Genomic DNA, 18,201 nt, shown 5'->3' with positions numbered 1-18,201 from the left:
CCAATCTTGCCACCTCCAAACCTGCAGCACAAACACTGGTATTAATTCAGTTGACTACGGCTATTTTCGCGCAGCTTCATTTGCATTTGGTCATTCCTGAAATGTATTACTTACAATATATTTTCATACTGTCTTTACTGAACTACTTAATGTTGGACCTTTTGAATTCTAATATTTACATAATAAATTTTTATTACTTTGTGTCATACTGAGGGACTAACAACTTGGACGTTAGATTTGATAAATGATATTTTTGTAAATAAATTTAAAAACAAAATAATTATTAAAAAATATTTTATTGAGTTCAAGTTAAAATCAACAAAAATCATTGAAATGAAATCAATATGACACGAATATGTATGTCAAAACGAAAATATGCAGGTAAAAGATTACACAAGTCACAAAAAAATGTCTTAAACTAATTACTATTGTTCTGGCAAAACAAAATACTTGAAAATGGACTTTAGACTAGAACAAATTATGTTTTAAACTAAAACTCCACCATGTAAAAAAATACACTTTTCCAAAAAACGTGTACAAAATCATTGATTCACACACTAGATTAGTTATCTAGTTAAATCTAGAATGTATTTTATTTATTAAATTAATGAAAAATATTGTTTTTTTTCTTCTTTTTATTAAATTTGCATTCGTGGCGCTGTAATAAAGTGTAACGAATTTGAAACTTGATTTGAAACATTCGAAATACAATTTGACAAACAATTTAAGCAATTTAAAACATTGCCATCTTTTTGAATGCCACCAAACATTATTAATTCCCCTTTACCGGGGACTAATGTATATAGAATAGTTTCTTCAGGACCATACGATGATAATTCAGTACTTTTCCATGGTAACCAAGTAGCATAAGGATCATCGGCAAGTGCTTGTGAAATATCTAAAACATACATTCCCAATACATGTTTTCGTTGTTTTTTTGGTTTAGAAGGTTGATCATTTTGAGTATCTGATTTGTCTTTTTTTTCTTGTTCTGGATTTTCTTCCATTTTACGTAATAATGCTAAACGTTTTTCCATTTTACGTAATAATGCTAATTGTCTTTCACGATTTCTACGTTCAACTGTTGGTAGAAATGCTGCTAAATTTAATGGTGAATCATAGGTTCTGGGAATTTTTAGTTTTTGTGGAGGTGATAAAGGTTCTGAAACAAAAATTGTATGCATCATCATAATATTTTTCATAATAATCAACAAAGTATATTAATGTATTAATTTAATATAGAAGAACTCGTGTATGCATGCATCAAATGATATGCATAAAATTCATGTTGAAAATAATTACATAGTTAATAATTACATACTATACCGATTGTTTTAGAATAAACGTTTAATGGTCAAGAGGGGTAATACATTTACTGTAATAGAGTATTCTAAAACGCCCCCCTTAGAGCGGCAGACATCAGAATTTATAAAATTTATACCGAATCTGCCCCTTCTTCGAAAAAATGGTGTTTGTAATTTTGTTAGAAGCATAGAGGCATCAGTGCGTGGAATAAGTTGGTTTACCCACCTCCTCTCAGAATAATCCTCAACAAGATGTTATTTCTTTTATTTTGTGGGGGTTATGCCAAGGTCATGTAAGTTTAGAGAAAATTTGAAGGTTGAATTTTTTTTGAAAATATTTTAACACCTAAACCGTAATAAGTATTGTATTTAATTAATCAAGTCTTGGCTCAAGAAGCTATGTGTTGAGCCAATAAAAAGCATTTTCGTATGAAGACCTTATATTCGAAAACACTCTTATTGGAATTACATGAATCAAAAACTTCGAACTAGTTTTTAGTATTTTAATGAGAAACATTGTTACAATTTAAAGTTTTGCTCTATCTGTAACGATGTTCGAATAATTTCAAATTTGAAAAGTATGACCCAAATTTAGTAGGATTACATACTTGTGATGTCAGTTTTTCGCTATCTATCACTTATGTGCTTAATTACGAGACCAGGACTCCACATTCTTGAAACCTATTAGAGCTAGGTTAATTTTGATCACAAATTTGAAAAGTATGACCCAAATTTAGTAGGATTACATACTTGGTTTATTAAAATTGGATAAAATTTGGATATGATAGAGCAAAATTAAATTTTTTGGATTCTGATGACGTCATAAAGTTAAAAAATTCGATTTTTTTGATAACACAGGCTAATTTGATCCGATCTTATTGGAATTTTTTTTGAAACCCACTAATTTTAGGTCATTCTTTTCAGCTATGATGTTAGTTTTTCGCTAGCTATCACTTATGTGCTTAATTACGGGACCAGGACTCCACATTCTTGAAACCTATTAGAGCTAGGTTAATTTTGTTCACAAATTTGAAAAGTATGACTTAAATTTAGTAGGATTACATACTTGGTTTATTAAAATTGGATAAAATTTGGATATGATAGAGCAAAATTAAATTTTTTGGATTCTGATGACGTCATAAAGTTAAAAAATTCGATTTTTTTGATAACACAGGCTAATTTGATCCGATCTTATTGGAATTTTTTTTGAAACCCACTAATTTTAGGTCATTCTTTTCAGCTATGATGTTAGTTTTTCGCTAGCTATCACTTATGTGCTTAATTACGGGACCAGGACTCCACATTCTTGAAACCTATTAGAGCTAGGTTAATTTTGTTCACAAATTTGAAAAGTATGACTCAAATTTAGTAGGATTACATACTTGGTTTATTAAAATTGGATAAAATTTGGATATGATAGAGCAAAATTAAATTTTTTTACATTCTGATGACGTCATAAAGTTAAAAAATTCGATTTTTTTGATAACACAGGTTAATTTGATTCGATCTTAGTGGAATTTTTTTTGAAACCCATTAATTTTGGGTAAATCTTTTCAACTTTGAAGTCAATTTTTCGCTAGCTATCACTTATGTGCTTAATTACGGGATCAGGACTCCAAATTCTTGAAACCTATTAGAGCTAGGTTAATTTTGAACACAAATTTGAAAAGTACGACCAAAATTTAGTAGGATTACATACTTGATTTATCAAAATTGCCAATATGGTACTTTTTGACACCTTTATTGAACAGCGAATATATTAATAATAATTACAATTTTAATTCAATTTTGTTTGTATTACTCTTTATTATTTACTTTATTTATTATCAATAAAATTTCGATTTTGTAGGTTAATCAGTTTCTTATGCAAAATATCCCAGCATCATTTAGGAGAGTAATGAGTTCCTTGTTTTGCTCGGAAACGTAGAGAGAAATCAATACTTTAATAAGATACTCTGCCATTTGAATAAATTTAGAAAGTTTATTAGTTAAATGTACAGACTCTTTAAGGTAAATACAATCAGTATACAAATTTTCATCAAAATCGATAGGCTGATCGCGATATATATATAAGGCACAACCTAAATACTTGCCACCGGCGCTATGTACTCTCGTAACGGTGCTGAATTTTATACGTATATAAAAATTTTAACGATAACCATTTTTGACATCTATGGAAATTCGCTAAAAAATATATATCTATATGTATCTTTAAGTATAATGAGGTTATTTGGTTGGTTTCAGTGATTTGAGGGAATTGTCAGGGGAAAAAAATTCGCTTCTTAGCGAAATTCGATTAAATCTTACTGAGAGGTAATTTGTTTAGTTGATGCTGCTTCTGCGTTATCGGTTTGTATTTGCTATGACCACATATAACCTTAGTATTAGAGCTTCATTGCTCACGAATTTTTTATTCTTAAACCATTAACAATGGTTTGTTTCATTTAACGATATTATTAATATCTCTTATATATACAGTGGAACCTTGATAACACGAGTTAATTTCGAGTTAATGAGTTTTCAACTTAACCAGTAGTTCGAGATACAGAGGATTTAATTGCTAAAATTTGGACTTAGAAGGGTGCTATTTTCAAGTATATATTTATTGAAACAAATTACGCCATTATATTTTACTAACTACGTCTTACAGAGTCTACTTTTTGAAATTCGAGTTGCAAATATGTACCAATACCGAAGGGGGAAAACATTTTGTTCCAGTTATAAAGTCTAAATAATTCGAGATACCACGTGTCTAGGAGTTCTGTGGAAGGAAATTTTTTCGACTTACTGAGGGTTGAGACTCGAAGGTTCCACTGTACTTGTAAAGGCTTAAGTTCAGTTACACTTGTAATTAAAAGTTCCATTTTTTCAGTTTAATTGCAATATAAGTTTGTTTTCCTCTTTTCTATTTTCCATGTAGAGTCTAGTATAGATCGCGATTATACGTTTGCATATTGACAAATTAATTCTTTTTACCAAAATATGTATATGCCACTATTCGTTTCAAAGCATGTAAATTTCAAAAAATGTATCGACAAATTTATTTATTTTGCTTTTTTTCTTAGGAAACCTTTGAAACTATCAGCTGTGGTTTTGCTTGTTAATTCTATTCAACATGCTACTTTTTAAGTCTAATTAACATACTTGATCATTTCCAAAATAAAAAAAATTGATGTAAGATTAAAAAAGTCAAAAATTTTACCTCTTTGCAATTCTGGTTTAGCACTTCTATTAAGCCCTGAAGGTCCAGCAATAGGTTCCATATCTTCATCACTACTCGAACTGGGTACATTATCTCGATTATTAAATCTTCCACGACGACCATTCACATTTTCATCTCGATCCGGGATTACTGGCTCATTACGTCTTACAGGTATATCAGGCATATCTTGAGGAGGAGGCGGAACCCAAACATTTGGTCTCAATTGAGCAGGAACATTCCATTTTGCTGAATAGGATGGTGTACACCCTACCGATTCGGCACTTCGACTTAAAACCACTATTTTGTTACCAATCTAAAATTATATTCCAAATAATTTACATTCTTTAATATTTAACCGTGTGCTTGTAGCTTGAGTTTTATGAAATTTTCAATGACGGATAATTTTAATTAAAAAATGTGAAAGCTCTGGGAAGGATAAAAGTTTTAGTGTGAAAACATTCAAACTTTAAGGAAATAAGAAAATAAATATTTATTCTTCTCAAAAAAATCAAAGAAAACTGCAAAATAGATTTTTAAAAGCCTACTATGGACGGTTCGAAGATTTAGAAAAAAATTTATTTACAATAGACATTTTAAGAGTAAATTATAAAAATTTTCAGTTTTTTTTTGTGATTCAAATTTTTGATAACTGAATTTTTTCTTCCTTATAATTTAAAATACAGTCTTTGAGACTACCTTTCTGTCTTAAAAGGCAGTTTGTTTCTAGTGTGGTTATAATTAAAGAATAAATTATCCGATTTAAGTATAATTTTCTTCAAAAATCTATTCGTTGGTCAAGTTTTAGTAGACATGATTTCACGAATAAACAGTGACGAAAAGAGTAAGAGTAATAAGTCAATAGCATTGTTCACTTTAAAATATATTGTCTAATCAGTCTGTACCTAAATAGAGGAAATTATGCTGCCCATCTAGGTTTTGCCATACTTATGTTAAATATATAAGAATGACAAAGACAAACCGAAATGAACAGTAAAACGGCTTGTATTTAGGAACGAATTTTATATTTTAAGAGCTATGATTCCGTAAACTACGCAATGTAGTCGTGGGCGCAGATACCTTAATTTACAGATAATAATAAATACCTGGCAGGCCGGATTACACCAAAGTTGTGTTGGAGCCCATTCTTTGTTCCGAACAGGTAATTTACTCCAATTCCAAATATGATCGTTTATTTCCAATATCCACACATCGTGATACATACTATTAGGACCTCCGCAGCCACCAATAATTAGAATATGTTTTTCATCTAAAATGATTTGAGAATGGCCATATCGTGGCACCGGTTTTAAATTCGATGTTGTCTGTTTATACCACGTAAATGTTTCTAAATTCAAACACCATAAATCATTTGATGTTGAATATTGTCCAGGTATTGTTGTTCTTTGCAATCCACCAAACAAGATCATCAGATTACCATGTATTGTTACTGAATGGCCAGCAATTGGGGGTGGATGATTTGGACTATTTATACAAGTCCATCGATTTGATGTAATATTGTAAACATGTAATTCGTTAAATAGGCGCCATGCTTGATGTAAAGGATATGGAGATGGATGAGTCCAACCCCCGAATAGTATCAGTGAATCTTTGTAACAGGCTAGAGTTGCACATGCCTTAGGGGACGGATATGTGCCCATTGTGAGTGGTCGAACCCATTGTCGTTTTGATAAATCTAATCGCCAGAGATCATTAAATGTAGTGGATGATGACGTACAACCTCCAAATACGTACATTGAATTACCATGAACGCAAGCTGAGTGGCAGTAACGTTTTGTTATTGTTGGTGCCATTTCGACTGGACGCAAACTGTTCCATTGTATATTAAAATCAGATATGGCACGATTTAAATTATTCTTAGTTGTTCGCATTACATCTAAATAGAATTATTTGAAATGAATATAATTATTATAAACAAATAACTGTGAAATCATGCAAGTCTGTTTTAATATACTAACTTTGTACACTACGATACCATCGTTTATTCACACTCATACATTCTTCTAAATCTTTATAAGGCGGGAGATATGATAGAATAAATTCTAAAATTTCATCAGGTAAATCGTCGATTGTAAACAATGTTGGTGTCATATTGTCTAAGCTAAAGACAAGTTTTTAAGCAATTTATCTTATTATGACAGCCATAAGTGTACACAGAAAATCAGCTGCTTATTTGGGTTATGTTTGACAACATGATTTTAAACACTGCGCATGTCACGAATATGAAAAATGTATTTTCTTTTGATATTCACTTAAAATTGAGATTACTAAGTAAATTTTGAATATTAATAAATTTTATAATATAATAATTGCCATTGTATTAATTTTGAAAAATTAAATCCATATTTATAACGAATGAAAAGTTTCGATTATATTGACAGGTGCTGCCGAAATGTAAACAAAACTGACTGACATATGAACTAAGAAGTCAGTGGCGTTCGTGAATTTATGATGAATTTATAAAAAAAATTCAAATGATAATAATTTTATTTGAATTGCGGTTTTATTATAGGGATACATTTTTTTGCAAATAAAAAATTCCTTTCAATGCCTTAAAACTTTTATTATCCCTTTGTATATAATTATTTTAAAAACATAACCTAAGTTTTTCATATTATGTGATTTGTGTACTTGTGTTTCAATAAAATAATAATTCTTGTAATTTAAAAAATAAACTAGAAAAATGTCTCTATCTAAACCATTACCGAAATTTTCGACTATCACTACTTTCCCCAGTGTTAGTAAACTATTTGCGATGCCTAGTATTATATTAACAAAAAATCAAAAGGTAAAGATAAATTTTTATTTTGCGGTAAGTGGAAATCTTAATAAGTACTCCAAAATTTTACATTTGCAGTTTATGTTTTGGTCATTCACTGCTGGCGTAGCAATTTTTGCATTACTTGCACGATATTTACGTCGGCGGCGTGGTCCGGCTTATCAAGGTTTATATCGAAAACTTGGCGGAAAAAGAGTTCGGGGTTCCGGAATTCGCAGTCCAAATGGAGGTACGAATTTTTGAAATTTTTTAAAATAAACTTTACATACGCTTGCGTATTTTTCATTAATAATTGTATGCACATGCGTAGTTTTGATTAATGATTGTTTTAAATTTAAATTCACTTCAACAATTAAAATCGAAAAGGAACTCTGTAATTTTAATATTGATTCAATTGCGGTTAATCAAGATGAATTTAACTTTAGGTGTACGTATATTCAATTGTTGGCCTATTAAATAGTTTATATAATTGCGCTTGCAACCTTGAGCTAGTGTATATGAACAAATGATAAATAGATCCGTTCGATTTTAGTTGCAGTGTAATTAGTTAGTATCTCTGTTACTTCTATTGACTGAGGAATATTATTTTTTATTACATACATGAAAGCCTGTGAAAATAAAATACTTTTTTAGTTCGTTATTCATTGCACTTATTGTATTTTTGGTGGAAACTTATTAGTCTGGGCAGTGGAACCAAGCTGGATGTATAGATGCTTACTGCCTGACCTCTGGTTATTGAAAAATACAGTAAAAAAAGAATTTCTTCTTTATTGGCAACATTTCACTGTTCTAGACCCTTTTCAACTTGATGGCTTATCAACATTTTAAAGACTCACTTAAAACTTTATCCGTGTAAACCGTTCGTGAGATTTTTTTGACCAAAGTATTTTTATATATAAATAAGAATACGATATTACGATAACACAAGGATTTAGACGGTATACACCTCATTGCCTATTTTTTTCCACATTTCTAGCTTGGAAGAGGTTAGTTAAATATTTTTTGCTTTATTTACCATTCCCTTCTTCCAAACATATCTGACTAAGACATTTTCTGCCCTGTGGACATACACTGAAACTAGAAACGGATGGTCATAATATTTTTTTCTTTTTAACAATGGTTAACGAGAAGGGAAAGGATAATTTTTTAAATTTGAAAAATATGATAGTCTTAGAAAACTGCTGAAGAAATTCCAATTTCCTCCAACTTGGTCCGGTTGCTTGTCAACATTTATATCACTTATTCTTCTTCTGCTTAAACGGCTCGTGGGATTTTTCTGACCAATGTACTTTATATACATCATTTCGCATTCAAAGTGAAGAAAAAACACCCATATTTTCTTTATTTAAAGGAATACCGGTATACCGGAATACCATTTTGAATGTTTGTGTCATACAGTCCTACAGGGTGATGAAATACATTTTTTAAGACACTTAAGCGAAATCCGAACTTTAAACTCAGCCTTTTACAAATTGAAAAATAGGGTCGATCATTAATATTTTGTTTCGCGGTAGAGATATCGAAAAAATTATTTAAAAAAAGTTGCTAAAAGAATATTGTTTTTATACCCATATACCGATTTTCTTGACAAAATTAGCATTTTTAATTTGTTCATTATTTTGGTTGACACTCAAAATTATTACAATTTTTTAAAAAATATTTGAATACATGACACTTTTAAATTCTTAATTTGTCAAGTTTTTACATTCCATAGCACACTAGCTATAAAATGCAAAAATAAACTTGTAATAATTTTGACTTCAGACCAAAATAATGAATAAAAAAACTTTTAACAAAAAGAAAACCGACTTCAAAAGATAAACTTTTCCAAAACAAATTAATACGCACTAAAAAGTAAAAAAAAAAAACGATAATATAATGTAGTTAAAATTATTGTCATTTTTGGAGTCGGTGTCAGCCAACGAAACAACTCTGACAGAACAGTTTGCTACATTAGCTTGGCTGACACCGACTCCAAAAATAATAATAATTTTAACTACATTATATTATCGTTATTTTTTTACTTTTTAGTGAATATTAATTTGTTTTGGAAAAGTTTATCTTTTGAAGTCGGTTTTCTTTTTGTTAAATTTTTTTATTTATTTTGTGATTATTAGTGAATCTGAAGTACACTAACTTATTTCTCACTAAAAAAAGCATCATCGAAATCGGTTGGCGTGATATTGAGCTATTCGTTCTCTTGTCGTGCATACTTAATGCAAATTTAAGACTTTAATGCTTTTATGTCATGGATGCCGATGTCAGAACTCTACTAAAAAATAATGAATGGGATCACACGGGAAGCATCAGCTTTCAAATCGATAAAGAATCATCAAAATCGGTTCACCCAGTCAAAAGTTCTGAGGTAAAACACATAAAAAAAAAACAAATACAGTCGAATTGATAACCTACTCCTTTTTTGTTTAAAGTCGGTAAAAAAATTAAAAATGCATATATTGTGTAATTTTGTTACCAAAGACTTTCTTCGGAAAAGAATAAATTTATCGATATTCAAAATATGAAAGGGCAAATCTGTGTCAATGATTTGATAATTGATTTTTACAGGATGAACTGTAATTTTGATAGTTAAAGATAGAAAACGGCTTCAATCATTAATATCCTAGTATAGCAGGGTATTTAAACAATTAATTCTATCAGATGTAATTTTTGATTTTCATTTAAAATTTATTTTTACTTGGAACAGTAATAAAAACTAGACAATTTTTTTTTTTAGTTTTACTATCGGATCTTATGTCACACACATCGGCTCGTAGAAGTGATAGTCCGGGTCGTAGGACAGCAATGTATCGAAATAGTGCAGCCATGCAACTTAGTGATCGTATATCGCTAGCATCCGAATATTCAAATACACCAATACCACAAGGATTCACTGACAGCAGTCAGCAAAATACTTTGGAGAATATGTCACCACAACAGTTAGGCGTAATGGGTAAGTGAATTTATTTTTTTTTTAAATCAAAATAAATATTAATAATTTTCAATTTCGGTAATCTAAGCATAAGGGAAAAATCTAAGGATCATTTCGGTACTGTTTTGTTACCGATGTTTTTTGGGTTGCTGAATACAAATATCGTGGTTACAAATAGTACAATGAAATCTTTGAAATTTTATTAGGTTGTAAAAACTTCAACTGAATTATCATCGATCGATTTGCGTTTTAGCTGTCAATAAACGACGAAGCTACTCCCTAAGAATGTTTCTGTCTATTGCGCAGTCAAAGTAAATAACTTTGGTAGTCACTTCAAGAAACTCATTCGCTATTTTAGTGAAAATCCCATTGAAATTCAATAATATTTCTTATGAATGCAATTTGAAAAAAGTTCGTTGGCGTAAACGCCAAAGGACTTTTCTGGGTTGTCTAGTTTGTTAAGCATCTTGTATTAAAATTGGGAATTTTTTTTAAAGAATTAAGCAAATCAATTTTTTAAGTAAATATGTTTTCAGATTTATATGCCATTTATTAAATTTATTAAAAGTTTACGTTTTTAGATTAAAGCCTATTGGGTTTCAATATTAAAAGTCGTATGTCGAAATTTAATGTTATCATTTGTTTCATCACGACGCGTAGCAACATCATCTGATTTATCTGATATATGGCTTCATTAATAATTATGATATACAGGCTGTCCTTCACTCGACGTGCATACCTATTTAAAGAACGTATTTTATTAATAATTTTAAGTCGATTATGCCTTATTCGCTTTTGTTTGACTCAATAGTGGTAATAGTCCAGAAGTGGTGATATTATGTATTATTTTTAAGGATATAATAATTACTAGAAAACTCATAGAAACAGATACTGTTTAGAGAACTACTTGTTCGATTATTATCAGCAGTGAGGGGACACATTTTAAGCTATTCGTATCCAGTCAAGATGTACCCTACCCTGTCTTCTCAAATAAAATATCAAATTTTCCAGCTTGGTATATTTGACAATTGTTTATGAAAACATCTTAAGAAATATCAGTATTAAGTGGAGAAATTTACTTGTAGTACTGGAAGATACAGATATGATCTAGGGCCCGATTTGGCTATGTAGCCGGTCTAGGTTAAATAGTTTTAAAAGCCGCTCTAGCTTAAAAATAATATTTGCCGCTCTTTATACTCACACCGTATACAGGGTGCTTTTTTTAAGTTGACATATGCTTGAAACTCGATAAATTTAAGCGAGGAATATCTCACTCTGATTCATAACTGATAAACAATAGATGAACGCTTTAAATTAGAAAGTTATTCTTTATAAATACGCAAGCATTTTTTGTTTTAATCATTTTTTTGTAAACCGAATAGTTTAGACATTAAGGATGCTACAGAACGTTGGCTGGCAGGCAAGCATGGTGAGCTCCTAGGTCGAATAGTGCAGTACGTCTACTGCTGGAGCTGCTATAATGAAAAATAAGAAAAGACGGCCCAATTTCTTTGCCTTTACCAAGCTTTTGCTTCGAAAAGACTGGCACATTTTGGTTAGCCTTCTGTGACGACATTTTGGCGTTGAAAAGATTAAGGATTTTACTGCTTTTTTTCAACAGCTCTAAATGCTTCAAGAAAAAGTGGATCCTAGTGTGATGACCCCTTCTTCCAGGTATTACGCTAGGTCTTTCCGTCTAAGTGCTCACACCTGGATAGCCAGTGTAACCTAACCTAACCGTTCCTACTGACAACAATTATGCACCTATGTTAATAAATCCTATGTTTAGTGTTTTTGTGTACAAATCGTATATCTTGGTTGTATCCCACTGTGTATATTCAAATTGATTAAATATTGTTTGTTAACTTCATAATGAACTGACAGATGATGTTAGGTAAACAGACTTTCAGTAAGTTAGTTTGTACATCAATGTTGTATTACATAGATGATGTAAGTGAAATATAAATAACAATTAATTCACAGTCAAACCACTGCTTTTAATATATAATTTACAATTTACATTGGAGCAGGTTCTTGATTAAGTGTTTCTTTGTAGCTAGAAGCAAATTGTAGGTGCGTCCTGTCCTAATGAGATTATAAAACATATATCACTTTTTTATTTATTTATTTATGCTTTACTATAACATTTATTACGTCATCCGGTTTTGATTAAATTGTGAGAAATTTCACTTAATTACAACTGTTGCTGTTGTAATCTCCTTGGCCAATATATTTTTTAATATACGGCTCTTTAAATCCTGTTATATTTATATTTATACCATGTATATATGCAATATATATCAAGGTATATTAAGTTTGGTCCCAAGTTTCTAACGCTTAAAAATATTGATGCTACGAACAAAATTTTGGTATAGGTGTTCATAAATTCACCTAATTAGTCCATTTACGGTTGTCCGCCCGCCCGTCTGTGAACACGATAACTCAAAAACGAAAGAAGATATCAAGCGGAAATACAGAGTACTCAGGACGTAAAAAGTCAGGTCGAGTTCGTAAATGAGCAACTTAGGTCAATTGGGTCTTTGTATTATTATAGGTACGTTGGAAATGAAAATTTATACCCTCCTCTGCGCTCTACTAAAACAAACTAGTAAAAGAATCAAAAAGTAAAAAAATAAACCCAAATCAGAAATAGTACTCAATCTTCGATTGTAACATTTTTTTATTGCACCCCTATAAATTTGTCAGAGAACAAGTGAAATTTCCGCCTTATGTGTAAAGAAATATATGTAGTTATAGCCATTATAACTGTTATTACGGCAATATAAAAGTCTTTAAACTTTCATCCAATTTTTTTTTCTCCCCGATTTACGGTCCCCGCCTACCTGGCTGATTAAAAAACATCTGTTAACATTCTGACCAAACATCATACCTGTTCGTTGCAAAAAAATTTTTTTTTACATGTTTGGCTTTTTACTCAGACTTACGGTCCCTGGCTACCTGGCTGATGTATTGCCAAAGTGTTTTTAACGTCCCTGTTAACATTTTGACAAAAAATTAGTCACGTACTTGTTTGTTGCCACGTAAATCTTTTTTTGGGACGTTAAAATTCAACAAAATTATTAGTTTTTTTAATTTTTCCTTAAGTGTACTATTGTGATTTCAGTTATCCTGTATTTTGTTAGAAATGATGTAATAAAATTCAAAATATATTCTTATTTTTCTAACATCTTTTTTTTATAATCATTTATTTTTCTGCTTAGATGATAATATAATAGCCTCATACCAACTTTTTAAATTAAAATCTACACGCTATCAATATAAAGGTTTCAATGAAGAAACCACATAAAAATTTTTGTAATGACGTTATAATGACGAGCTAACTAAACTCACACAACATTAAAAATATAATGGATAAAAATAGATCTTTGGGTGTAGAATAAAGCTAATACTAAAGGTGGCAAATTTTACCAAATACCAAATTCACACTAACAAAAATAGGTTAAATATTCCGGATATTTAAATGAACAAAAAAATTTCCTTAATTTTTTTCATGTATAATTAAAAGAATAAAAGATAATTTATAAAGAGAGGATTCATCATCATTAAAAATCAACATAACCAATGTCATCGATGATATTGAACTCGATTTATGCGATAATAGACTGGTGTAATAGATGACATAGAATGAATGTTATGTAAAACTTTTGACAAACTTATCAATCTCATATATAACTTGTTTAATACGAACGTTCTTAATGGAAAACTCTCTTATAATGTTAGTAGAGATTATGTTAAGTTTCATTAAAAACAATACAAGTTTTATCAAAGATAAATAAATAAGAACTCTAGAATATTTCAAATTAAATATCAATTTTTCCTCTAATTTTCTAGATCGATTTTGTATTTGGTACATTAAAACATATTTCGATTACCATGTAATGACCATCAATATGAGTTAACTAATCGTAATTACTCTTATAAATAGTGACGTTGCTAATTTGGTGACGATCTGTGTAGAAAAAAATCGAAATTTAAATTTAATACATATTCAGTGTTTACAAATCGTAAAATCAGCAGAAGGGAGATATACGGTATATAGGCTATAATAAACACAGGATATACTTTGCAGAGCAATTTCTCTTTTAAAAACAAAGACTATCACGTTACAACTCACACTTATCCTCCTTTTTGTTCACAATTTTATGGATTTTAATTTTTTTCTGGGAAACTTTTTTGAAAATGAAGTTTTGTCCATGATACTCGCTGACATTGTAACTTTCTATAGGTCTAATCATTAAATTAACCTGATTTTTATACTTTTTGGATCAAAATTACCCCATCCACTGACTTTCATCAAGTTCCAAAACAAAATTTTTTTCTTTTTTTTCTCGATTTTATCATACCTTAAAAAAATTGCAGAAAATCGAGAAATATTTTAAATCTCAAATTACGATAAAACTCAGTATATAATATAAATATTATCGAAGATAATAAATGAGAACTCTAGGATATGTCGAAATAAATTTCGATTTTTGCAGTCCGCCACCAAATTAGCAAAGAGTAACATTCACTAGCTGATGATGACTACTTGGTAGTCGAAAATACGTATTTTAAAAATACAAAAAACTGATCTAGGAATTGGGGCAAAAATCGAAATTTATTCAGTATATAAGGTAATTTTGACCCAAAAAGTACAAAAATCGGGTGCATTTGATGACTGGTCGAATAATTTTTGAGATACGGACTAAAATCGATCCAAATATTGTGATATCTCAGAAACTATGCATTCAATCATTAAATTAACCTGATTTTTATACTTTTTGGATCAAAATTACCCCATCCACCGAGTTTCATCAAATTCCAAAACAAAAATTTTTTTTGCGTTTTCTCGATTTTATCAAAGGGCCCTTAAAAAAATTGCAGAAAAACGAGAAATATTTTAAATTTCCAATTACGATAAAACTCAGTTTGAGGTACGGACATTGTAACTCATTATATATTGGTGAAATATAGTATTAACAATATTACAGAGTTTCATATAAACTTTCATCTCCAATTTGATCCTCTTAAAAAATGAATTTTTATGAAAAAAGTAAAGTAAACTTTTGTCTCAAACCATGAGCTCATATATCAAGTTTTATATTTCTAACTTCAAAAATGACATATTTCATATAAACTTTCACTCCCTTGAAGAATGAATTTTTTGAAAATAGTAATACAGGAAACTTTTGTAGTGAACCATGCTCATATATCATTTTTTACATTTGCAATTTCAAAATTGACCAAGTTTCATACAAACTTCCAATACTTATTGTCTCCTTGAGGGATTAATTCCCGAAAATACTTTCTTAGTGCACTTTCAGTTTATAAATGAAACTATATAATTTCAGTTTACATACCGCTTGTGCGAAGAATAATAATTAAAATTCTGTGTAAATATAAATAAACTACATGAAATTAAAAAAAACTATAGTAACATGACAAACATGCAAACGTTGATCTACATTTGTCTATAAAATTATTAACATGGGTTTTCTATATACAAAATTCGCACCCCCTTTTTACACCCTTAGGGGTAGAATTTTGGAAAATCGAGTGCCTACGACATACAAAGAACACACTCTCCAAGTTTCAGGCGCCTACGATCAGCGGTTTAGGCTGTGCAATGATCCGTCAGTCAGTCATACAGGACAAAGCATTTTATATGTATAGATGATATATGCAAGTAGACAATTAGACATTTGTTAGGATGATAATAAAATTAAAAAGCAGCAAAAAAATCAATATTCTGAATATTATTGTAATTATATTGTTTGTTGTTGTTTGTTCTTGAGACATGTTTAATTCAAAATGTGTAGTAAATTAATGTGGCGACACAGGTAAGCCACACATCTTAACTCAACATAATGATGTTAGTTTGCGGTTTAGTACACTTCAATTGAAAAAAAATTGAACCAAATTAAATATAATGTTTAGCTGTGCAAATAAAGAAGTGTATGGAAATATTCTGTGTAAGCTGATTGCGCTGGAGTTGTTACGAGTCGTCATTGAATGTTTTATAAGCATAGATAAGAGGTGTACAGTTTTAGTTTTATCAATAATTATAAAGGATTCAAAAATCCAAATCGATATTTTCAACATACGTTGCATATATCAGAACAAATTAACACTACTTTCAGATTGATGTATGTGAGTATTCAAATAGTGATCTGCGGATCGGTAAAAATGTAGATGTACGGATACGGATTATCAAAGTCAAGATTCACGAATACGGATACAGATGGGGTACTTCGATTTATAGCTGTAATTTCCAATTGATGCGTGTTTAAAATATGTTAGGAAGATCCGCATCACAGCATCCGATAGGAACGCTGTGTTGCGTGGGGTATGTGGAACTATGTTCCTTGTGGCACGTTTTGATTTGTGTGCTGGTTGGGAGGTAAAACCAAAAAAAAAAAAAAAAATAAAAACGAAAAACCAAAAATCGACAAAGGGAAACTAAAACTTTTTCAATCGATTCAGCTTGCCATGAATTTTGAAAAATGTCCAAATATTTTTGTGATTGTCAATTTGTATTTTTTGTCAAAATTTTATGTTTTATCATTTAAAAAAATTGAGTTGTGAAAGTTATCAGACGTTAAAGCTAACAAGGATAATTTAAAGTAAGAACAATGAAAATTTTATGTTTTCTCATAATAAATACTCTGATAAAACCAAACGTAATGTACGCACATATTGGATTGACAACTTACTCATAAGTATGTCTTTTTTAATCCCCTTCTTTATTTATTTATTAATGTACTGGCATAATTTAAAACGGTTTATTTATTGTAAGTTTTTGTGAATTTAGTTTTTATTGTCTTCTATTTGCTATAAAGTAAAAAAAGTCGCTCATCGCAAAAAAAGAAACAGATATGCATCATTATTTAGCATATCTGTCCGTTCGTTCATGGGCCTTTTTGTCGTTGTTTTGTTGTTCTAGTAATGACATCTAGATGTGCTGAAAAGATTGACAAAAGAAAAAGGAATATTGAGAACTAACTTCACAATATTCCTACAGGTAGAAAAAATTGTGGATATATCCATTTTTAAATACCTTCATTCAATAAGCAATATTAATTATTAATAGATATTTTGATTATTTATTTTTGTCATCAAATCTACTCGGTCGCAGCGAAATGACTTAGTAATGCATGTGTAAACGAACTCGAAATTCATTTCATATAAGTATGAGTTTGACAACTTCATTCGAATCATTCGAGTCGCATCACTAGCTCCAATTATTTGATCGAGAATGTATATTGACTGAGAGTATCGCACATGAATGGATGCAATAAGTACTAAAGTCTCCATGTAGAATGAAGGTATGTTGTATGTAGTACCTATATCCAATTAGTACATCTAATTACACAAAAAGAAATATATAAACTCTTAGTAGGTATATATTATGGGTACAGCGTACAGTACATTATATATGCACTATGTAACTAACCTGTAACTCCTGGTGGTGAGAGATGTTGAGAATAGATGAGATATTTCATATCAACAACTCAAATCTAATTAAAAATGTTGACAAAAAATTGTCGCTAATAACATATCATCATCATTAGTTCATTCTGTAGGCATACTACAGTTTACCGTTGCAAAGATGAATTTTAATTTAGTTTTATTCATAGATTTATTGAATATTTACTAGATTACGTCATTCATTGAAAAAGTAATCCGCTCAAACCTTCCGAAATGATAGCCAGGGATGATTTTGACAAAATCTCGAAAATTGAAACGCAAACTTTACAGCATTTACATTAAAAATTTCTTTGAGGGAAACTGTATCTCATGGACCGTTTTCGAGCTATAAAACAAAGTTTAACTGAAAAAAATTCAGATTTTCCTAAATTTGCCTTAGTACAAAGTAACTCTAAGAAAGTGCACCTAAGGTTAAAAATTTGAAATCTACTCGGATTCATTTTCCTTTAGGATTTCACCTTAGATCTTTTAAAGTGTTAAT

General features: G+C 30.0%; 2 protein-coding genes across 2 annotated transcripts in view; one reads left to right on the top strand and one right to left on the bottom strand.

Moving 5' to 3' along the window:
• Positions 1–444: 444 nt before the first annotated feature.
• On the bottom strand, positions 445–6,696 carry LOC123303389 (F-box only protein 42). Its single transcript, XM_044886276.1, has 4 exons — positions 6,483–6,696; positions 5,610–6,400; positions 4,507–4,819; positions 445–1,162 (listed from the first exon to the last, which is right to left on the bottom strand). Exons 1-4 carry the CDS (start codon positions 6,613–6,615, stop codon positions 639–641), a joined length of 1,761 nt encoding a protein of 586 aa, XP_044742211.1. The 5' UTR covers positions 6,616–6,696; the 3' UTR covers positions 445–638.
• A 518-nt stretch (positions 6,697–7,214) lies between these two features.
• LOC123290623 (mitoguardin) overlaps positions 7,215–18,201 on the top strand; it is a 187,924-nt gene continuing 176,937 nt past the window's right edge. The window contains exons 1-3 of the mRNA XM_044870878.1: positions 7,215–7,312; positions 7,382–7,532; positions 10,038–10,253. Of these exons, the coding sequence (XP_044726813.1) occupies positions 7,280–7,312; positions 7,382–7,532; positions 10,038–10,253 (400 nt within the window). The 5' untranslated portion in view covers positions 7,215–7,279. The remainder of the gene's footprint in view (positions 7,313–7,381; positions 7,533–10,037; positions 10,254–18,201) is intronic.

The sequence above is a fragment of the Chrysoperla carnea genome, chromosome 1, assembly GCF_905475395.1.
Source record: "Chrysoperla carnea chromosome 1, inChrCarn1.1, whole genome shotgun sequence".
Lineage (NCBI taxonomy): Eukaryota > Metazoa > Arthropoda > Insecta > Neuroptera > Chrysopidae > Chrysoperla > Chrysoperla carnea.
The sequence above is the reverse complement of the archived record's forward strand: the minus strand, read 5'-3'. Positions and strand labels throughout refer to the sequence as shown.

What these genes read in the sequence shown, in the direction of transcription:
- LOC123303389 (XM_044886276.1), bottom strand. Translation starts at nt 6,615, where the DNA reads ATGACACCAACATTGTTTACAATCGACGATTTACCTGATGAAATTTTA. An exon ending in ATGGTATCGTAGTGTACAAA is followed by an intron (nt 6,401 to 6,482) that starts GTTAGTATATTA and finishes AATTCTATTTAG; the next exon opens with ATGTAATGCGAACAACTAAG. An exon ending in TAAACCAGAATTGCAAAGAG is followed by an intron (nt 1,163 to 4,506) that starts GTAAAATTTTTG and finishes TTTTTGTTTCAG; the next exon opens with AACCTTTATCACCTCCACAA.